The sequence below is a fragment of the Bombus fervidus genome, chromosome 13, assembly GCF_041682495.2.
Source record: "Bombus fervidus isolate BK054 chromosome 13, iyBomFerv1, whole genome shotgun sequence".
Taxonomy (NCBI): Eukaryota; Metazoa; Arthropoda; class Insecta; order Hymenoptera; family Apidae; genus Bombus; species Bombus fervidus.
In genome coordinates, this window is record NC_091529.1 from 11,108,853 (window position 1) to 11,132,951 (window position 24,099).

Here is a 24,099-nt window from a genome sequence, read left to right on the forward strand (position 1 = left end):
CTGGACGAAACGTAAACTCGATTCGTGGAATCGTAGATTGGAAACGTAACTTCTTTGCTCAACGTCCTTCGAGATAGCCACGAATTATTTGGTTCTCGATTAATTATGCTGTCACGCGTGCGATACGCTTTTTACGAAATCGAATATCGTCAAACGCGATTGAAAGACTGGCAACTAATTACGGTTGCACTTGAAATTCGAACCGAGGGAAACCCGTTTCGTCGTGTAACGCGAAATACCTTATTTCTAATAATCATATCATTCGATACATCGAATTTTATCAACTAAAGAAATTCGAATTTTTAACAATTTGTGCAATGTATCGCGTACTATTAAATTATATAATTCAAGTATTTGGAAATATTTGGATATTAAATTGCGAACTTGAAAATTCCGAACGTTAAAAAGACAGAGATTTTGGCTGTTTTTTAATATCCGAATATTTGCAGAATTTATTAGAACGAATTAGTCGATTTCTTAAATTAGCGAACGCCAACCGAACGTTCGATTAGGCGAATGTTTCGAGTAATTTGAAAAGTCAAATGGTATTCGACTTACTCGAAGAATTCGAGAACCGAAGAGACCGGATTATCGCGTTAAAGGGAACGCTGGTTATGTCGTATATTTCGAATTCGAAAGAGAAGAATCAAAGAAACGAACGATCGAAAACGACAACTATAAATAGCGAGCCTCGAATATTTTCAAATTCGCAACTCGACAACGTAATCCGCATACGAAACGAGTTTAAATCGATTGATTTCAACGATGAAAATCGACGAAGCTTCGTTGTATTTTTAATCGTACCGTATTCTAGCCATTCGTCGTTCTCTATCGAACGATTCTCTATAGAGCGCTCTTTGTATCGATCGATCGAACTTACCTAAATATATACAGACGTACGGGGATAGAAATAGCTTAGACGTTAACGTATTTTATTGTAAAAACGGGTTAGAGAGAAAAGGGAAAGCGACGAATCGACAGATCGATAAAGGATGTCGTCTGGTTTCTTCTTGTCGGATCGATCGTGCGACAGGAAGATGCATTTACCTATAGGCGTTTGTTTAACCGAGTTGCACGATCGTGTTGCAGGTGAAAGAGATTATAGCGAGATGAAAACTTGATTATATATCAATATTTATAGGTTTCAAGATTCGAAACTATAATTTCAATCGGACAAGGGGATGTAAGAAAGGCGAAATTTTTTATGGAGAGTAAAAACGAATCGACTTCAAACTCCACAAATCGAATAATTCGTTGTTTTAAAATAGACGCGAGCGTAAAATACTCAGCGTAACTAATCTTATCTAAAAATTAATTTTTCCACTTTTACACAATTAATACATCTTATCGAAGACGTATATAGAGCTGCTATACGTACGTAGTACGCTTTCGTTCTCGATTGCTCGTTTCCTTTTTTAACGCTCCATAATACAGAAAACATTATGTATGGTATAAAACGCGAAAAGCAGATTCTAGAAACATAGTTGACGTATCGCTTAAAGAATGACTTTTACAATTTGATATCTAATCTCGGCTACGATCTCCTTTTCGATTAGCGAATTAACGTTTTAGTTTATAAACGTACTATATCTCTTCCACCAAGCCTATGTTTTAGTATTAATTAGATTATTGTCTCGCGCGAAAACTAGGACCCGCGGTATCGGTTTTTCTTTTTCATCTTTTCCTCTTCTTTCTCTCGATTTCCTCGCGTGGAACGGAAATCCTCCGCGAAGACGAGTCGATTGTGATGTTCGTATCGAAGCGATAACGGGAAGAAAGCTGATTATGGGTATCGATCGGCAAGCGAAACGAACGGTACTTGGTCGATTAAAACAGCATCGATCGTTCGTTTGGGACCGTCATTTTCAATTTAGCGTTCAGAAATTTTATAGAACGCTTTACGCAGAATGTTTCAAAATAAAAGAGTAAACTGGAACGAAGAGACGGAATTGTCAAATTCTTACATTTTATTTATACAAGTTTTTCGACGAATCGAGTTAAAAAGATATATGTTTCGAAGGATAAATTGAAAAATGATATTTAGCTGGAAACATTTTGTACACAGAGCATCGAATTGCTCGGAAAAAGGTTTTGGTACCAGAGGATGGTCTCGTCGGTTCACGATCGATGCTGTGATTCGAGTTTACCGTAAACTAACGATCGTAACTCTGGTCGAATAGCGTTTCTTGCGCGTTTCGACCGAGACACAACGAGAGCCCCTTGTCCCAGGGATGTACGAGCACGTTGAATCGTGAAAGACCAGATCGATCTCGAATTCTCTCACGTAAAGCGAAGACGACGCGAAATAAATCGTATTGCACGGTTTTCGAAACATTGCGCGATCGCCCGCCATTTTTATGTCACGCTCAAGGCTCGCCCGTCTTGGGCAATAACGTTTCACGTTCGAAGCGAAGAAAAGAAATTGAAGACTCGTCAAAATGGCTCTCCAAAATTCGAAAATTCGAAAATTTCAAACTTAAAAAGTCAAGCGTCTGAAAATTTGAAACGTTAAAACGGTTAAAAACGTGAAAGATCTGTCAGTTCCGGAATACGCAAACCGGCTGCAGGCAAAATTTTCAAATATTCTAAACTTTAAACATTCCAATAATGCGAAATTCAGTAACTTAAAGATTCAGACAGTTGCTATTGAGAAATCTTCTTAATCCTCGAGATTTTAAAAATATAACAATGAAAAAATGCAAGAGTACGTGAAATTTGGAAATTTAAAAAATTCTAAATTCTAAAAATTTGTTAGAATCGAATTAACGCTATTATCATGGCAATCGTAAATAGAAGTACGATTATCGCACGCGATATTGCGTCAGAGTTGTCGAAAAAAGAAGAAGGATACTCGTAACGTAAAAAACGATCGTTTTCGGAGTTTCATAAATGAACGAAAGTACATCCCTGGAACGACCGAATGCTTTTTTCCTACGTGTGTTTTCTTCGTAACTCGAAACGGCCCCCATGGGCACGTTTTCCTTTCCTTTTTGCATGGTGAACCTCGATCGCTTTCTACGCGACACGATCGTTTCCTTTCTTTTCTTTTTTTACGCTGTTAGGTGAGAGCGCGATTGACGTTGCACCATGAACTAACATGTAGATTATTATTATTCCTATTATTATTATTATTATTATTATTATTATTATTATTAGTTCTATTATCATCGTTATCATTACTACTACTACTACCATTACTACTGCTACTACTACTAGTACTATTACTACTGCTGCTACTACTATCATTATTATTATTATTATCTTTATTATTATAACGTTCTCGTGTAACGGATCTATTCATTGAAATCCTCTCCAATGAATACGTATACTTATACACACGCAGTTACTAAGACACAGTGGTATAATCGGCGTTAACCGATCGAAATTCGTTTCTTTTTCATCATTCAACTCGATCGTAACGATCAGACTGACGATGATATTCCTGTTTAAACGACTATTTACGCTCGGTTTCGCGGTATCTTTGAACATCTGGTAACTATTTCCGGTTTGTCCGGTGATTTGGATCGTTTCCGGCGGTCTAGTTCGTTTTTGGTTGACCTGGTGTTTTTAGAAAGGCGAAATCGAGCGTCAAAGTGCCTAAACTCGCGTCGGTCGCGAATAGAACGCGATCCACGGCTCAGTCTTGACGATCGATCTCTCGTTTTTTATGTAAATACACGGAAGAGTCGGTTGGGATAATAATAAACTATTACCAGATACACGTGTTTCCTTTATCTTTTATGTCTTACTTTCCAATGGATCTTTCCAACGATACTTCCTTGAAAAGACAGAAAGATAATTTACCGCCTAAAGATAATTAGATCGCCGATGTCGATACGTTGATAGTTACGATTCAGAAGAAGCTTAATTTTGAATTACGTGCAATTCAAGTTACTAAAGGTGCGTAATAGGTTACTAGGAAGAGAGCATTTATCGACGTTACCGACCTATTGCGTAATAACGATCGATAGTAAGCCGTAGAACATGGAAGAGGGCGTACGAAACAGTGTGATCTTTTAGCAGGTCGGTATTTCGTAATCCGAGACACAAAGTTCCGTTTAATGTCACGTTTATTCCGTTTTTGGTTAATGGAAGAAAAGAGTATAAAATTTCCTGCGTCGAATAAAGATTCTAACGAGTAAACCAGGCGTCGATAAGATAGATATCTGTAGAAAAATATCAAATAGCCCTCTGAAGGAAAGTTAGTTACCTATCTCGATAGAACCATGTACGCGATATATATATTTTACAGATTATTTTGATACGATGCTACGGAAATACATGTATCGATGTTTTATAATTGAATATTAAACCAAAAAGTTAGAAAGCAAATGGAATAATTTTATAAAATTAAAAAGAATTTGTAAATGTACAGTTCTGGTAATTCCAGTTGCTCGGTTCAAGAGTCTATATACGTATGAATTAATCGAGATACAAATTCTTCATAATTCATATAATCCACATAAACAAGATTACGAAGAAGCGGAATTTGTTGTTTTAACTTTTATTTAATCGTTTTATCGTTGGTTCGATTATTCTACTAATTTACTTTTTAAAGAATTTACTCTTTTTTTCTTTACAAAGAACGAGTTTTGTAGAATATTTTGGACTTGCGACTTAGCGGCTGGACCTCTCACGACGCTTCGTCTCGAAACGAAATTTCGCCGATGGCATAGGTAGGATAAATTTGGAACGACCATCTCGAACGAAACACGCCTGTGTTTTACGTTAGTTCCGCAGTTAGTTTCGCTTCTCCAACGCCGCGATAAAGAACTCGATATACCGCGATGTTTAACAGGTGTATCTCGATAAAAACGAAGTAAAATTATCGTTCGTCGAACGACGTTTCACGCGAGTAATAATTTCTCTATGAAGTTCGCTTAAACGAATTATTATTATTATTATTATCTTGGTAAAATATTACAGGTGTTCCAAGTGTAAAACGTTAAGATGCGAAATTTAAGTATCGCGAGCGTTTTAAACATAAATTGTTTAAATATAAAGAATGCAGAATTATAAGAATTACGATAGAAACGAAGTATTAAAATTACGATAAACCATCATTTTTCTATTTCTTTGCGGTCTCGTGTCTTCGTAGACGCGCGAACGATTGCGCAATGCAATTTAAAAGAAGTAAAATCAACGCTTCCTATGCAAACTATAATTCTATATTTCCATAACAAATAACGCCGCGGCGTTCTCCAAAGTTAATGGCGTTCCGTGTAAAATGTGATTTTCTATCTCTATACGTACATACAGACAATGCGATTGAATTTTCCAAAATTCATGCTTTCGGTATGAAACGTAATTTTTTACCTCTATCAACCGACAATGCAACGAGATCTTTTTAAAACCGACGCTTTCGGTATAAAATATAATTTCGAGCCTCTTTTAAAATCTTATCTCCATACAGACGTATCGCACCGATAGATCGAGACATAATTTTCTACGCGTAAAGTCAATCAACGATCTTTGGTTTAAGTTCAGACGTATAATTCGCACGACTGTGATAATTACTTTCAATAACTAAATAATTTTCATACTATTTATCGGTCGATTAATAAAAAATGAATCGACCAACTACGATTTTTATCTTTTCGATTAATTTTACGTTTAATCGAATATAATTTAAGATATTTAGTTCAGTGGACGCGGTATTTTTGATAACGCTAAGATACGATATAAGAAAGATCGTATAGGCCCCTAGATTGCTTTCCTACCAATCTAACGGAACTCGAATAAGAGGAAGATAAATCAAACGCATCTTGCGAACGAGGAAATCAATTTTTATATTCTACCATCGTCCTTCCTTTCGATTGATATCGGTAATAAGCTTCCCTTGCCGTCTCTCTTCTTACACCATAAAAAAATAGATCGTTGATTAACACGCTCGCAGATGGATTCATCGATCTGTTTCTTATTAAATTTATTCTTCATAGATTTATCATAAGGTACGTGCGTCGTACGTCGCTTAACAATTTACTAATTTTCAAATAGCCGAGGCGCCTGTTTCGGTTTTCTTCGAATATTCATCTTAGTCCAAAGATATTAATTCTACGATTCGCGACACGGTTCGCTATCCAAAATGTACATACTCGTGTCTCTCCGTGGTCAGCAATTCCCAACAGCTATGCGTTTACTTTAGTTGTTAAAATAATCGCCGTGTATTGTACATACGCTAGCCCTGAAACGTATCCGGCAAACTTGCCGGTTTTCGACAGGCCGCAATTTAATTAGAAGATGGAGCATACAGAAGAACTTGTTACGATTTTATTCCTTATTATCGTTGCAGCTTGCGCGTATACGCATTGAAAATTACGACACGATCAAATTCGCATTTAGAAACTAAACTAATGTAACGTTGTCTGACAAATATTATGCTATCGTAATATAATTTAGTAATAATTTCCCAGTTATTTTCTCGTTATGGAAAGAACGTTTTTTCAAAGAAATCAATCAATAGCAAACGATCGATTCGATTAATTTTACTACTATGTAAAATTCGGAGCGATTATATCGATTTTTAAGTTCTATTTCAAATTTACCTAAAACAGCGACGTCCGATTTAGTAGGCTGTCCGTAAATACTTGAACGTTCAATTTAAAAAGTGTTTCAAGCGCTCGATCCAGCTTTAGATCGTCGAAATTCCGCGACCAACCCATGAAAAGATCGCCCTCGAACATCCACAAGCAAACTGCGACTATTACGAAACATTTTCGTTTTCTTTCTGAAAAAAGGATGCGACAAAGGTAGCTAATAAAGCGACTGGATATCGTGGAAATTCAATGGTGTGAGCGGAAAAATATCAAGAGACGTATAGGAGAAAAGAGAGAAATTGGAAGAAAGATGAAGAAAGGCGGTGAAAGCGCGTGAAGGAAGAGAACGTGCTCCGAAGCGGAAAGCACGATGCCGCGTTCGCGACCGGAAGCGTTCGAGCTGATGGTCGAGGCCGAGAAACCCTCCAAGTGCATCAGGTTTCTACGTTTCCTCTGGAAGTTCTTCAGATGCGTTTTTTCCCACGTGTCGTTGATTTCGTTGGTCGTGCTCTACTGTCTGATCGGCGCGTACGCGTTCGAGGCCCTCGAGGCCACCCACGAGAAAGAGGTAGATATATCGAATTTTAATTCCCTTATCTTTTCAACCCCTTAGAAAATTAACGACGCGATAGATCATTTTTCTGCTAACGTTTAGTACGATTAGTTTAGTAAGATCTTCCTCTCTCGTTTTATCTCTTTACGAAACCGATGGTACAACGAATAGCTGAAAAAAGTAGATCGTCGAACGGTTATAATTTTTCCGAAGTAATTCCGAAAACATCGCCCTTTTTCCTTTTTATTTTTAAGTCGATAGCGCGATAGGTACTTTTTGTGGTAACGTCGTTAGGATCTGTTAAAACACGGCATTCTATTACGAATGGAATTAAATATCTCGTTTTAGAAACTGCGTTGAATCTCTATTTTTTCAAACTTGCTTATACATTATCGCGTATCTTATTGCCAGACCGAGCGTATTTTTATGAATGCAACCGAAGAAATTAAATCCACAGAGTCGTTTTACCTTCTAGAGTAGACTATAACGAGTACTACGTTATAACGAGCGCACTTTAAATATATTATTTTCGTGTATTATGTGAATTTTTGCATCCTTAAATTTTTCACCAGAGCATAAATATTCGTCGACTAATTATCATATGTTATATCGTTACGTTCGTCGGTAAAATAAAAGTCGGGATTTAAACGCTATTTTTCTTTTTTTTTTTCTTCTTCTTCTTTTTTTCTCGACAAAGATTTGCAATGTTTCATTTTTATGGTGTTTTTTGTAGAGGTTTCAGGGAAAAGGTAGTATCTGGTTCATGGCGGAGTTAGCCTGGCTATATTATGCCCAGTAACGTTTTTCCATTTCTTTCTTGCTAATTTTTCGATATCTATGTTCTACGTTGTTCGCATATTTTAGGATTTCGTGATGTTTTGAAATTTCTTTTCCTTTCTTGGGTTTCTTTCGACGTTGGTTAATCGCGCGATTTTTATTGTTTTCATCGAACTTTGATTACGATCGATCCTCTCTTCCGTTATTTTTTCGCTCTTTAAAGTACCCTTGTTCTCTCTGTATAAAAAATCCTGGCTGACTCGAATAAAAATTCCGTTTCGGCAAGTTTTCTTCTTCGAGCTCAATATATATTTCACGCCAAAAGCTACTTTTTCACCTTTCTCTTATTTTAATCTCTTTTCCGGTACTCTATTATCATTCGTTCAGTTATACCTTCTTACATTCCTCCGCTCTTCCACGTTTCTCGCTTCATTTTCTTCTCCCGTTTCCTTTAAACTTCTCCGCACTGTCCTTTTTTTCTTCCACTATTAAATCCATTTATTTCAATAAAACCTAACGACGCGATATCTCCGCGACAAAGACATCGAATAAAACGAAAACACTTCCATTTTCATTATCATTTAACAACAGCGAAATACAGAAATAAAAATAAACGCACAATTTGTCTCAGCCTAAATAACGTCACTTTATCTTCCCCTCTTACGATTCTCGTTCCAATTCCCTTTATCGTTCATCCCCTTTTCCCTTTCTTTAGTTTTCTTTTTTTTTTTCTCCTTCTCTCTCTCTCTCTCTCTCTCTCTCTCTCTCTCCATCTGTCTGTCTGTCTGTCTCTCTCTGTCTCTCTTATCCAGATCAAGAAGAGCATTAAAGACATCAGAGGGAACGTAGCAGAGCAGCTATGGAAGATCACGAAGGAGGTAGAGGTTCTGATTCGTGAAAATTGGACGGACAAAGCGTTACGCGAATTAAAGGTACCGAGCCATCTCATCCGCGTTCGATGACCAGAGATCGAACTCGAATTTCCTCCGCCATCACTTTCCCGCTACTTTTCTTCGTAGAGCTTTGAGAACAACCTCGTGTGCATGATGGAGAAAGAGGGTTGGGATGGCAGCGAGGGCGAGGACGACATCCAATGGACCTTTGCTGGCGCTCTCTTTTACTCCATCGTCGTCATTACTACCATTGGTAAGACTAATCGTTTCGTTTCGCTTATCTTCAACAGACGATTACCTATCGTAATCTTCTTTAATAATTTTCACGAATCCTCTTAATTTTCCTTAATAGTTGGCATCGACCGTAATCGTTTAGTTTTTCTTATTTTTAAGAGATAATTATTTCTCATACCTTTAATAATTTTCACGAATTACCCTAATTTCCTTTAATAGTTATCTCCTTAACGACGAAGAACGTTATCAACAAGAGCAAAGATATTAGGAGAACGGTAGAATATTATCGAATTCGTATTTTTACAAATATAATTAGGAGAAACGAAATCTAGGTAGGTTTAACAGGAGGTTTATTTTCTACTAAAACGAGTGCTATAACGAAAATACTATACTTTGAATATCAGTGGTTGAATAGCAGTGGTATAAAAAATCTTCAAAGGTAAAAGAAGCAGAGAAAATTCATAGAAATAAAAGAAACGTTCTTAATCTTACGTGACATCGATTATCATGTTTATTATACGAAATTTATGTTATAACGAATATTGAATAAGTTTAATGAAAAGAGAGCGTTGTTTCATGGTTTAAAGATATACACATACGATCTTTGGTATCTCGTTAAAAGTGTTTGAAGTCTTCGTGGCTCTTTTAGAAACAGGAAGTTCGATAATTTTTAGATCGGAGCCACGATAGCGGATTTTGTGGCTAAAAATAAGGAGAAATGTTCCGTGAATTTTCATGCTCGTCTAAAATTACGTTCCACTACTGTTCTCTTTTTAATTTAACTGAAATATTCGTATTAACTTTCTATAACTAGAATGTATCGCTTACTCGCAATTACTACACAAGAAAAGTCATTGTTTCGATCAATTATAGAAAACTGAGATTCGAATTTTGGTTTGAAAATTGGTACTGATAATTGCCATATCATTTTACAAAAAAACGTTATACCAATAAAAGATTAAAGTAGATAGATAAAATAAAATCTAAAAATTATAAATACATACGCGAGCACTAAACGAATCGTGTTAGTAAATTTCGATAAAGAAGTAATAAGATAAAAATAAATACAATACGGACGAGTAATACATGAAATACAATGTCAGATAAATCATGTCGGATGATAGATAAATAAGAATTAAAGGCAATTGTATAGATACACGAGTATTTTCGAGTCACATAGAAGGTTAACAACCAAGTATCTACTTTTTCAATACTTTTGAATGGAAATATTTCATTTCCTTCGGAACAATCTGTTAAATTATTCAATTCACGTCGTAAATCATCAATTTTTATAGAAAAATTGCACGCTATTTCACTCACGCGTATTCCATTTCAGCTTGTAAACAAACTATCTAAAAAATATTCGGAAACAAGTATCCAAAGAGTATCTATACAAATTATGAATAATGTTTAAAACTACGCATATATAAATATCGAGTAACGCTAGATATCTCTCTGATTCAAATATTTTTTCTATAAAAATTTGACAAATATTTTGGCAGTTTTAACAATCTCAGAAACATCTTAAAAACGCTCTGAATTACACCAACGACATTTTTCAATAATTTCCTTTCGTACGCTGTCCAACTCTTTGATCCGATTCTTCGTTCGGACAGATCGATCTTATTAAGAATTTATAAGACGAAATACGCGAAGAACCATCGGAAGATGGATCAGGCGAGAAAAGGTTGCCGTTGAAGGCCTCGTGTAAATGGAGCTTAAACTTTTTCATCCGCGTTAGCGTTTTGCGTCTGATTCTTGTTCAAGGACCGACTGTAAATATCAAAGTCGTCGTAATTTTGCTCGTAAGGATTGCTATGAGGTCGTGGATAGGACTCCGGATTTTCTCCTGGAAGATGGTAATTTCCAGGATATCTGTTAGCGCCAGTGAAACTCCCCTGGGGTCTTCGATTACCATAATTGTTCGGCGGTTGCACGAAAGTCGCTGGTCCGTACTTGTTAGGACCACCCTGGAATTCGTGTAAACACTATTAAAGTTAACTGATATAATCGAAGTTATAAATAGGCTGCAGATTTTTATGCTTTTATTGGAAAATTGCAGGTGCAGAGATCTATAGATTGCATATACTATACAGAGACATATAAAATACTCAAATTGTAATACTTGCTATAATATTCGGTAACGGAAACAATTGTTTACCGTATTTTTATTTTTTCTAATTATATTCACAAAAATATGAATTTGCATAAATATCCGCAGTCAAGTTATAGATCGTTCTTTCGAGTACAGACGTATTTCGTTTCTTTTCTCTTTTTTTCGGAAATCTAGATTCTTCGAATTTTTAATTTTGCTATCGTTTGGTATTTTGTTTGGACTTCGCTTGGGAACATAGAAATTTGAACATTTCGTTTGGCAATTCGAAAATTTCATTTGTACGTTCAAAAACTTAGATTTCGGCAGGAGATCGGGGGATTTCGTTCGATTGGAAAGTTGGAAAATTCAAACACTCGAGATTAATTCTTCTAGAATTCGATTTTGCGCGATCTACCATATCAAAAATTGAGTAAAATTATCAGAAAGATGTCACAAGTTATTGTAAAATTAACAGTAGTATTAGTAAATGTTAATATCGATAAAATGGTACCGGATACGAAGGATGGTGTCCTTGTCCGTATTGTCCGGAAACCAACGCTGGATACTTTCTGCTATTAAAGCAGCAATATTTTTTATCCTTGGAGCAGCTTCCCTGATTAAAAAAATTATTAGAAATATTAATAAGCATATAGTTACGAAGTTTGAAAGATATCGGTCATTTTTCCATGTTTCTTACAAATTTCAATCCGTTAGAGGGACAATTGAAGCTGTATCTGCATTTGCAAGTGTCGTATTCTCTATATCGAGGATCGTCCTTCACCCATGATGGCACGAAACCGTTTTCCAACTCGCCATCGTCGATATTTGCGGTGTAGGAAGGTCTGCACAGGTTAAAGTAAAAGTAAATATTATTCAACGGTTGCTTCTTTAAGCGATATAACGGTTTAAGCTTTTTGCAGTTTCAATTCTGCATTTGAACGGGAAACCGATAGAATTTAGTATTTCCAGAAAATATTTCACAAGTAGATTTTAATCTGCTAAAAGGTTTTACAGTTTAAAAGGAATAATATACATATATGTATGCAATAGCGATAAAGTTAGGCGAAAAACCTTGCGTATATACGTTCTTCTTTTATTTTTACTCGAATACAACATTTTTCCACGTGATCGAAGGTGCTTAAATCTCTGTTATACGTTAGTTTTCAGTTTGTCATTGGCATACTAAAAATTCAGATTCCCGACAAAGCCCGATATCGAAATGTGCTCAAATATTCTCCGGCCGCCGATATTCGTAACAGAGTCGAACAATCGAACTCGAACCAAACCCAAATCCAACCTAAATCCGATCCAACCCCCGGATCGTGTAACTCCGACTGTTTGGCCGCTTTTCATAAAATCCAACAGCGGTGGAGATCATTCGATCGTACAAAGCCAATCAACATGGAGGACGCGAACGACGAAAACAGACTTACTGGGTCGGAAAACAGCGAGAAGATACGAAATACCTTTTTATAATGCCTGTTGGTCCACCAGGACCAACGAGAACTTCTTTGTTGCCAGGATACGACGGTGACACAATGGGTCTACTGTTAGAACCGTAAGGTCCGCTGTTCTGTGGTCTAAATCCTACCAAAGGTCTTTCGTGGCCGAGATCCTCGAGGTTCTCGTTCACCTGGTACCTATAACTGAACAAATAGCTCCGATGAACAATTTTCTTCCCATTTTCTTCTTCTTCTTCTTCTTCTTCTTCTTCTTCTTCTTTTGTGCAAAGCAAAAGGGAAAACAGTTTTTAAAGATATTTAAAGTTATTATCTTGATTGTTGGCTAGAGAAATTGAAATTGAAAACTGGAAGGTAGCAGAATGATTAAGAAGTGGATGTGGCGTATTTTGGTGGTGGAGCCTTTTTCAGATTCACGCGAAAGATTCATGCTGCGAGGTCAGATTCTTAAATACGAAATCAAATTCTCCATCGCGTATAAAGAAACGAGTTCTAAAATTCCGACAGATCTTATCCTATCGATGTTGCTCTCAATAAATTATAGTATCCACTTCCAAAATCGTATTTCGATCGCATGCTTCCACCTTTCGATTTACCCGGATCTTTCGTTTTCTTCTTCCACGTTAAAATTTCACGTTACGACATTCCAACAAATATCAAACCAAATATTTAATACTTTCACCGCGATACGAAATGTTTACATCTCATCTCCAAATATATTACAATCCACCTCGAAAACCATGATTCGTCGATATCTTGCATTCCATCGAAAAGAAAGAAAGCCCAAAAATTCAACACACCTTGCTCTATCGACGTCGCTCTGCTGTTCGTCTCTGTGCTTCCATGTCCACCCATCTTCTTCAGCGACCACCGTCGCAATAGCGACGCAACAAAAGAGAAAGAAGGTTGTCATCGCTCCACGAGAAGGCGTGATTTCGTTCGGTTGTTGCTTCGGTCAGCCTCACCGGTGAATATCGCCGACGGTTAACTAAAACAAGAGTGAAAGCGAATCCCGTCTTTATATATGCACCGTTGGAAGGTGAACGCACCGTGTGGCTCGTTTCGAGGTCCCTTCGATAGCGATCTCGGATCAACAGTTTTCGTCAGAGGGTGACTCACCCCTTGTGCGGCCTGTTTTAATCGCAGGTGTTCTCGTTACGCGGATTAGGATCGTTTAGAGGGCTTAGAGCTTCCAATCTGTAAATTGACGCGAGCAAATTGATGCTGGAATATTTGCTTAGCGATGAGCGTGAGGCGAATGTTAGAAATTTGATGGGAACACGAATAACGAGCAAGCTGAAAGATAAAACGAGAATCGAACAGGGGAAGAATATTCGTTTGAAAGATTGTACGTACGAGAAACGGATATGACGGTGTGCATGTTTGTACGTTTATGGGAAATTTAAAGACACAAAAGGAACAAGATGTGGAAAAAGTCTATAAATATCTCAAGTAGGTAGTATAAATATAATCGCAAAGAAAGAACTATGATAGACAATTGCTCTCTTACTCAATATTATAGCTAGTATTAGAGTTTGAATATTTTATACGTTCTTGTATATTACACGTAGTCTGTAGATTTGTGTACCTTCGATTTTCCAATAGATGCATAAACACCCAAATGCACAAACTAATTACCTTCGTGAAAATATGAAATGATAGAAACGTTGCTAGAATAATATTGTGTGAAAAAAAAAAACAATATCGAAGGGGAAATGAAAATTGAGAAAATCAAAGAGTGAGAATATTCGTCCCAAGTTTGAATAGAATCGAAAGATAAAGTAAACATTGAAAAAGAAGTTCGAAAAAAGTTGGACGATAAAATGTATTTAAAAAAATTGTAATTAAAATGATTCCGTGCAAATTTTGATAGAAAATAAAATTGATGAACTTGGAGATTGAAAATATTAGAAAATATTGATAGTTTGGCGAATGAGAGAAAGAATTTCAAGGCAGAACGAAAACTGGGTGATACATGCATCGTGTATTCGTAATAATAATTAAACTATTTTGACTTACGACGATTTACATTAGCGATAAAAAGTAACATTGACCTTAATCGCTATTCTTTAAAATGCTACTTAAACCAAAACATACAAATGCGGCTCACCGAATGCGTGAACGTAACGTGTTAGGTAACGCGAGGTGAGCACGTGGGTGCATTGCACTGCACTGAAACCAGCGTTTCTCGTGCTTGTCCTTCGATCTGGGAAAATCCACCGATTCGAGAAGGGGAAGTCGGTTTCATTACAGGTGGTTTTCTGACCTCTTTCATTGGACAAGATCCAGCGAAATGGCGTAACACTCCTTCACGCTACTCCGCCGGTTGTTCTTCGAAGGACGTCTGCATTGTCTTCGATTCCTGAACCTAACGACTGTAGCAATTTTTTTTATTCTTATATGGAAATGATGAGTCGTTTCTCGCGAACCGCTCGCTTGTTTTACATATATGCGAATATGTTACGTATACCGTAAATATTTACCATTATTGAATATTCAGTTTTTTCAAATTTCATTTCCTTCCGAAATTTTTGACGAATTAATAGAATCGCAGCTTTACAAATACGTTTCATTATTCAAATTTCTTCGATCTTCTTTTTCGGCTTTCGTTTTACTTTTATTTTTCCCCAAAAATAGATAGAAGAGATAGGAGTTCTTGATTTAAAACAATCCTGATAAGCAGAGAGCTATTACAATATATTAATTATCATCGATTAATTCAGAAGCGATAGGGAATGTAAATGAATGTTACTTCGTATTTTTTTATTAAAATAGATCAAGAGTCAAAATTAAGTAATCCATAAAATTAGACTGAAAATTAAATAATCGTTGAAATTACAACGAACTAGTGTCTTTGCAATTGCAACTAAAATTAAGATTTCCCTATAAAATTTAACATTGAAATTTATTTTTTAAAATATGATTTATTATAATATAGTTTGCCGAGGACTAATAATCACTATGTATCATAAATGTTAATAATGTAGCGCGTAAGAAAGTTGATGTAATATGTAAGAATGTTTGCTTTTCCTTAGATTTACGTACCATATCTACTTATTATGGAATTATTTCTACGTGTAACGTATATATCAGTGTGACGTTTAAAATTACACAACTCTGATAAGTAGAGTTAAGTAACTTAATAAGGTAGCGTGTAAGAATTTGTAACTAGAAATACGTGAAAGTTTATAAACCCCTTTGCAATGCGTCACAAGGCAAGCAATGAAATATACTATTACTTATATATATACTTGGAAATATTTAAGAAACCCGTAAAAAGAACGTGCCAATTATTCTTCACCAACTTTCATCGTCACTTTTCTTCGTTATTAACCATTTCCAAAGTTTCTGCATTTAAACAAAACTTTCGTGGAAGATACAAAACTTTTTGAACGATCGTATTTCATTTAACACCGCGTCATTATAAAATCGGGCAACGTTAAACGTTAGAGGAAATCTTTCTAGATGAAAGAAAATGGTCGAGCTGTTGGAAGCGACGTTTCCCGCGGTCGGGTGTAACCTTGTTTTTTTGGGAGGAAAAAAGGCACGGTCGAACGAAAATCCAATGATCAAGGTCATTTTCACGAAGAACGCTGTCCCGACCACCGAGGAAATTCACTTTTCCTCCGGGACAGGAAGCCGGCAGCGTCCCGTAATTCGTTTTCCTTGATTTTTGCGCCGTGTCGCCGACCAACGATCTCGTCGATTAACCGTTTCATCGTTCCACGACGAAAGGGGACACCTAAATTTGTTAGGTTCGTTGGGAAAATACTCCGTAACACCGTCACAGTGCGGCGTGCAGCGAAGAAAAATCAAAGTAATTATTGTTCGATGATATACCATCGGTCTGTAATATAAATGTAAACGATAATTCTTTCCAAAATCGACAGAGCATTAGTAAAAATCGTTTGTACGTTAAAATCTATTTGTACGTTAAAAAGTTGATTCATTCGTTCGTTGTACATTCTTGTTTAACGATTCTCGAATGTATGTAATTTAAAGTTCCAATTAAAAAGTTTCTTTCTTTTTTTAAGGAGCTGTTTTAAAAAATCGGCTCGAACCATTTTGTAATTTTGATTATTCTCTGTCAAAAAAGTCTATAATGGTACATAATGAAAATAATGTATAAATTCAATAAAAAGAAGGAAGATTTCCACCTAAAAAAATATCACGTGCATTATGTACAAAATACACATGCATTTTTGCGCGAAAGAAATATTATCGCGAATATGTAGTTCACTTTAAACCATTCATCTTTTTCCTCTTTCGTTTTTTCCTCGCACTGATCGTTTACGAGAAAAACGCTGGCTGGCAATAGAGCGAACACCCCATATACAATATAATATATTCATTTTTTGCTGCCGGCTGCAAAAGGAGCTTGATTTACATAGATTTCCCATTCACACTTTCATGTAGCCTCGATATACCCTACATTATCGCATACACTTAAACTTGCTCTTAATAAATAACAAATTAATAAATAATAGCATAGTAAATTCGTTAATACGACAAATTAGAAATAACTATTTGCGACTGCTAAATAACTTGAGAATTGAAAAGACTAGAAAGATTCCAGGGCATACAAAATCACAATGGCAAAGAGTGACGTTCGTAATGTCATGAAATTTCGATCTCTCCTCGAGGAATCTGGTTATAATGCATCGCGAAAAATCGACCAACAAACAAAGGCTTATAACGCGTGACCGAGTTGCGTTCCGAAATCCAGCTGGAACATCCGCTCCTCTTTTGTGTTCGATCGATCGATCCTCGTCCCTTTCCGGCGGATGCGCTCAATCTTCTCCATCTTCCTGCTCCCATTCTTCCTCGATCGTTAATTAGAGCAATTAAAAAGTATAAAAAAAAAGGATAAGAACAGAAGAAGAAGGAATAAAAAATAGAAATCTTTCTAAGTAACACTTGGCGTTAAAGATGTTATAAATTACGATATATAGGATATTTTCAAAATTGATCCCGTACTTTCGAAGCATGTAATATACTTACGAAAATCAAGCAAAAAGACGTTCATACGCTTCGTTTTCAAATAATTTTGAAAACGTGGTTAACACTTTTTGCTTTCCAAGAGTATTACGGGAACTACGAGTAACGCTCGTGAAAGTTGATTCTAATTTTCTGAAACATTCTAAATGAATTAAGATTAAATTTACATCTCTAAAACTAAAATTCGATGATTTTTAAAGTTAAATTTACCATCAAAATTAAATAATCCTCGGATGTCGTGTATAGCAAAACGTGCGATTAGGATTTGCTACGGTGATTGTAGAAAATGTGTTTAACGAAGCAGTGACCTTGACCCAGACTATAGGAGACGAAGAAACCATTTCTTGTTACGAAATTGGTGGAGGCTGAGACAACCTTGATGATCCTTCCGAGTATTACGTGTGTTGACCCTGGAAATATTTGAATAAGGTTGAGAACACGAGGCTCGTTCCTTGAAAAGTTTGAATAATCATATTAATTACTTGCAACCTTCGGTTTGAAGCGTGTAAAAGTAAATTAAAGGTGAATCATGGAGATCTTTGTGTTATTCGAATATATCGTACATCGCTGGGAATATTTTAAAGGTCATGCGGAATTACGAGAACCAATTACAATTATTTTTGAAGATTTATTTAGGAACTTTTGAAGCTTACGATTGTCGTTGTAAACTGGAGACATATCCCAAAACTTAACTAAAACTTCGAAATTATTAAAAAATTGTTACTATACAGATTACAAAGAAATTGTGAATTAAATATCTGTAAGTTACCAATATTTTTAAAAAATATCGTTATTAAATGTCCCATCGTAAAATTCCAAATTTTCTAGGCTTCGAATAAAAGATAGATAACGGTAATTCGGATAATAATTAATATTTTAGTATAGATTGAAATATCGCGGTAAATATTTTCTATAAGAAAGTGAAAATAATATTGCATAAACTATTATATTATTGTCACGTAAATTATGGGCTGTAAGAAAGGTAGGCGCAGATCAAGTGAAAATTATGCCCGTAATTTTCGACCTAACAGGATTAATTGCGCATTACGTGAGCAGGGAAATTACGCAAGGCTAATCGAGCGTTCCTCGACTCTAGGGTACGGTCACATCGCACCGAAGACCAAGAACGGGAAAGTGGTCACCATATTCTATGCTATCGTTGGGATTCCCCTCATGTTGCTTTGCCTCTCCAACATTGGCGATATTATGGCTTCGAGTTTCAGGTAAACTATTGCGTATAACGCAGAAAAATGTGCTTCATCCTATACTTTCTAATGTTTACGATGCTAAAACAACCAATTTCTAATGTATATTTAAATATACGGTCGAATCTCTTCAAGACGATTTTGTTCGTTTCCTTTCGTTATTATTATTTCGAATTAGATTACATCGAAATATATATTATCGAATTTTTCTACGAATTAGCCTCGCGAGAGATTTCAAAGCACGTTAACTACGAATGTAAAATAAAGACGCAAATGAAAATGTCGAGGAAAGAGAGAAAAGCAACTAATTACGTAAATATTTCTCAAATTATTCTACATTCCTCGGATTTTATTAAAATATACAATCACTGCAAAAAAGAGTCTTGTCTATATGGATATTTTATTATTTTAATTGTTGTTTCTTTTATCCTTATTATGTCATTAGATTTTTATACTGGAGAGTTTGCTGTTACATATGCACGAAACCACCAAGAAAAAGGCGACCAAGAAGCCACTTCGTCAGATCATATTCCATGAAACAACCAGGGTATTTATTTAACTCGTGAATATTTTCTCGAGCACAATTAAGGAAATAAAAACCTAAATGTTTATAACTAGTGGTTTAGTTTGTAAACCATTTTTTGTGTCTGTACATTTTCTACTTACATTTTGCATATATTGGCATATTTAAATTTCATATAAATGCATAAATATCCGCAGTTTCCTCATAAAATCATAATATTCTGTAACAAATACGTACAATAAAAACATACTTTTGGAAAGGCGATATGGTGGAAGCAGGGGTGGCTTTGGAAGATCCATTAGGGTGAGCCAGAGATCTGCAGACTCAGCTCTGGGTTTGTCCGAAACCCTGGCCAGACCATCGTACTTTGACGTAGATAATAAGTATGCTATGTACTTCTAATTTTGTTATTTTATTTAAAAGTATTTAAAAGAGAATTTAGATGAAAAGAAATTTTCTTTGGGGAAGATTCCTTAAATATAAATAAAGAGAAAATTATTTAATTAAAAAAAATATCTACAATAATTTCTTATTTTGTTTTTTTTTTTTTTTTTGCTTCAATCGAGGTACAATGTACGTCGATACGAAGATTCGGAACTCAAGAGAACGAGTTCTTTTTATCCATCGTCAGTAAATCCAAATTTTGGATTTAAATCCGCGACAGTGTCCAGATATTCGGATTTGCCGATGGTAAAATCAAGCAAAGGTATCTGAAACACATTCCGTGAAATTATCTACGAGAAAATGAAAGAAAGAAACATTTCTAAATGACGATTGCGTTTAGCTAGCCCCAAGATGACGACGCAATCGTTAGACAGGAAGTTGCTAATGCGTTCGCCGAACGACACTGATCGTTCTCCGGTTTTGTGCAACCAATATGCATTGGATGATTTGGAGGATGAATTACGACGCTGGCAATCTTCCACTGAGAACAAAAGTGACTGTGAGTTGTAAAAATAATCGGTCAAAAATTAAATATAAATTATAACGTAATCAATATACTTTAAGATAGTTTTGTAATATAAATATATATAATATTTACGACATAATTTATTAATCTTGTCAACATTGAATATACGTGTTTTATAGCAAATTTCTTCTTCTTTAACGCGACTGATAATTGACGATATAAGAAAATTTAAAGTAAAATTATATCGATCAGTCAAATTCAAAATTCAACTTGATAATAATATAAATAAATATAATTTATAATTCAGAATATTTCATTTTTCTCCAGTAGAACTTTGTCAGGACAATTCTATATTCGTTAATAATCTATAATAATAAAGAAGGAAAGAAAATTTATGAAAAATTTAAAATTAAGAAAAGAAATGAAAATAGAAAGAGGGAGTGACGGTTAATTCCCTGTCTAATAAATATGATTCTTTCATTTGCAGTAGGCAATACAAGCAAATCTCGGGTGGAAGCAGAAGCGGCAGAAACCCTGGAAAATGTGGAGAAACAAGCGCCATTAGTGACGAGGTCGTTGCCCAGAAGATGCTTATCCATGGAAGGTGCGACTAGCAACTACAGGACGAACCTGGCACAGCCTTTACGGCCGTCGCCCACTTACTTGGAACTAGAGAACTCCAGAAGGTCCCAGTTTTCAAAAAGTAGACGTTATAAAACTAATTATCCCACTGGTAAATAATTTCCCTTTTTCCAATTCTATTCGTTAGATTTATTTTCCTAATTGACATATTCAAGTTGAATTTCGTGAATCTTTCAAATTCTCTAATTTATATACTAATCTTTAATATCTAATTTATTATAGTTACTTCTGTAATCTATCTTGATATTTCTTTTCGTTCTTAAATCCCCTTATTCATCTTTCTATGTTACAAATTTTATTTTTTTAAATTTATATCCTAATCCATGTCACAGTTTCTATGTAAATATTTGCAAGCTCTTCTTTCTTATCTATATCTTTATTTCATCTCGAGTTTGTGTTTATTTATAGCTGTTTGTTATAATAAATTTTGTTTTTCCTTCTTGTTTTTCGATGAAGCTCGCTCTTACAGAAGAGACACATTGCCATCGGATATAATGTCCTCGGCTGGATTTTCTGCACACAGACAAGTATACATAGACGATTTTGACTCAGATTATGAGTATCACGTAAACGACGATCAGGAAAGGCAGCCAATAAAGCCGGTACCAATATGGTTATGCGTCTTCCTGGTAGTTAGTTACATTTTTGGTGGCGCTTTCTTATTTAGCGCTTGGGAACATTGGCCATTCCTCGATTCTGCATATTTTTGCTTTATTACTCTCACTACCATAGGTTAGTACAGCTTTTCTTCTTTTCCGTTTTTATTTGGTATGTTTGTAGTATTTAATTAGTTAATGATTTAATATTTTTATTAAGCCTTACTTTGTACTGGTGGTATTAATTTAAAGACTCTACAGAGGTTTATGAAACTTGATGAACATTTTCATCTCCTTCGTTCTGCCAATCATTACTCTCGGAACAACTTCTTTCTCTTTTTTAATTATCCAATTAGAATTTTTGTGTGGTGTTTGAATTACATCTTGCTTGTGTCTACGGCTTCGACTTAAAGATTTTAAATAACGTTGTGAAGTATGAAGCATTTTACGAAACTGGAGAATTTCTTCGGCTTTGTTACTTCTTGCACCTTTGAAACTCAATAAAATTCTGTTTATATTTTTTAAATTACAGCAGCATTTGGAATCGAATGAAAGTTGTCCCTTGATTCTGCGACATTCCCAAATCGCATCACGCATGCATTAATTATTTCTCTCTCACCTTTTCCTGCCAAAGGTTCTGCCTAATTGAACCTCTCGTCCTAAATAGCCACTCGATAACTTCCACACTTCTCTAAACACTTGTCATTCGATTCTGACGCACGAGAGGTTCATTCACCCTTTGCACACCGAAAGGTCGTTTACCTTTTCGTCATTGTACATGCATCATCCGCTGGAAATTTATAGATATTGATGTTATACATAAAATTCAATGGAAATTAATATTATAGAATTATTCAAGAATTATTATAAGATTATTTTCAATATTACAGAATTGTTATTATTTTTAAATTAATATTATACAGTCTTATATAGGAGCGCAATTGCGCGTGCATTCGCTTGCACAACGCGGCACACTAAAACTACGTAGGAAACAACGTAGGAAGTAAAACAAAAAACCGGAAACACAATAACGTACTCCCTCTGTGCTTCCCGACTACAAGCATCATCCCGATAAAATAAAATGAAAGGAAAAAGGCGAAAATGATACTGGAAGTGCGCATTCGATTTGCAGGATTCGGTGACTTCGTTCCAGCGTACAAGCTGGATGCACACAAAGGGATCGCGGTTTGCTCGTTGTACTTGTTATTTGGAATTGCTTTGCTGGCGATGAGCTTTAATCTGGTGCAAGAGGAGGTCATCAACAACGTGAAGAACGTCGCGAAGAGGCTCGGGATCATCAAAGAGAGTGACGACGAGGAAGATGCCGACGACTACGACGCGTACGACGTCGAATACAACGACGAGGTTGACAACGAGCTCGAGGGCTACGTTCTCGATACTCCTCGATGTCACTCGATGGCTAGGAACGTTCGCGGAATTTCCGTCGCCTAGCCAACCTCCAACACCCGAATCTTCATTCATTCACCAAATATACTTACCTTCTCCGGTTTCTCCCTTCCTTCTTCGATTTTTCTATTCCCTTTTCCCTTCCTCTTTCAGTTTTCCTTCTTTTCTTCGTCCTTGGTAATTGGACAAATGAAATGGCTGATCGTACACTCTCGGTCAAAAATTTGCAGCAATTTTATTTCTGGATGCTTTTGAAGAACATTGTAATTGTAACTTTTATTTTTAAATGTAATCGATTGTTGGTTTATTATTATTAGCAAACTGCGAAAGTTCATGCAAATTCACATCTTTATGAATACAGTTACATGGATGGAAATGGAACTTAAATAGAGGTTTATTTCATTGTCTAAGTATCATAACAGGTATTTTACTTTGAATATTTCGTATATTTTTATATGTCATACGTATTACGATACTATTTCACAACTAGAGTAACACGCAACAAACTGGAAAAACCCTTACACTGATTCAGGGATTCTCCGGTCTAACAATCGACGTAATCGACACTCCAATATTTCTTTCTCTGAGGCGCTGCTTTTCCATTCACTAACTTTAAAATCATAATCACCGATCATTACCATTCGTGATATTATATTTATATTTGTCAAAACGTTCTGATTACAAAATTATCTTCTACTGTTTTCTCAAAATTTCGCATTCAACTTTGTTATTATAATTTTAATTATAGATACGACCCTAATTTATAATAACACTCTGTAAAAGAAGTTACGAATGCAGCGAAGAACATAACAAAATTAAATATTTCTCTGGAAAATATTACTCTTTCTCTCAGAAATGTCCCCCTTTGTAAATATTCTAACGTGGATTATGATAACTTGATCCCTCTTGGCCAATGTGCAAGTTACTTTATATCCGTTGAAAAAAAGATTCGTTTATTATCTCGTACGACAAGAGAACCTGACTTTCTTTCCTACTAAAACATAATTTACTTTGTCAAATATTCTTCGAATAAAAGAGAAGATACTGATAATTTAAAACATTAAGGATTTATTCACATTCCGTAGCATTTTAACCAATTTAACGATTACCCACGACTACTGGATTACGATAATCAATGATATTTCGCAAATTCTAAAGAGGATAGAAGATCGCACTGTTTTTTATGTTAAATATAGCATTTACCATTATTTAATCGTTTATATCAATTATACGCTTACGTGTAATAAAATTAAGAAATCGATAAAAGGTG

At 35.5% G+C, this 24,099-nt stretch overlaps 2 protein-coding genes across 4 annotated transcripts in view; one reads left to right on the top strand and one right to left on the bottom strand.

Annotated features, from left to right (window-relative positions):
* Positions 1-4,575: 4,575 nt before the first annotated feature.
* Galene (potassium two pore domain channel subfamily K member galene) lies at positions 4,576-22,874 on the top strand. Of its 2 annotated transcripts, XM_072015402.1 has the most exons (12): positions 4,576-4,874; positions 6,570-7,104; positions 8,679-8,798; positions 8,886-9,012; positions 18,643-18,769; positions 19,197-19,298; positions 19,535-19,657; positions 19,841-19,980; positions 20,059-20,217; positions 20,672-20,917; positions 21,283-21,558; positions 22,555-22,874. In XM_072015402.1, exons 2-12 carry the CDS (start codon positions 6,907-6,909, stop codon positions 22,872-22,874), a joined length of 1,938 nt encoding a protein of 645 aa, XP_071871503.1. In that variant the 5' UTR covers positions 4,576-4,874; positions 6,570-6,906. The 2 variants fall into 2 exon arrangements, with proteins under 2 accessions (XP_071871503.1, XP_071871502.1); XM_072015401.1 differs by lacking the exon at positions 4,576-4,874 and having other exon boundaries at positions 6,537-7,104.
* LOC139993571 (uncharacterized) overlaps positions 10,267-24,099 on the bottom strand; it is a 58,097-nt gene continuing 44,264 nt past the window's right edge. Inside the window, exons 4-10 of one of the 2 annotated variants that reach the window (XM_072015421.1) lie at positions 17,757-17,956; positions 17,550-17,688; positions 13,349-13,536; positions 12,555-12,734; positions 11,786-11,930; positions 11,600-11,701; positions 10,267-10,963 (exon numbers count right to left, since the gene is read on the bottom strand). In XM_072015421.1, the coding sequence (XP_071871522.1) occupies positions 10,712-10,963; positions 11,600-11,701; positions 11,786-11,930; positions 12,555-12,734; positions 13,349-13,461 (792 nt within the window). In that variant the 5' untranslated portion in view covers positions 13,462-13,536; positions 17,550-17,688; positions 17,757-17,956 and the 3' untranslated portion in view covers positions 10,267-10,711. Of the gene's footprint in view, positions 10,964-11,599; positions 11,702-11,785; positions 11,931-12,554; positions 12,735-13,348; positions 13,537-13,667; positions 14,147-17,549; positions 17,689-17,756; positions 17,957-24,099 lie in introns of those variants that run through there. The other variant, XM_072015422.1, reaches the window with a different exon arrangement.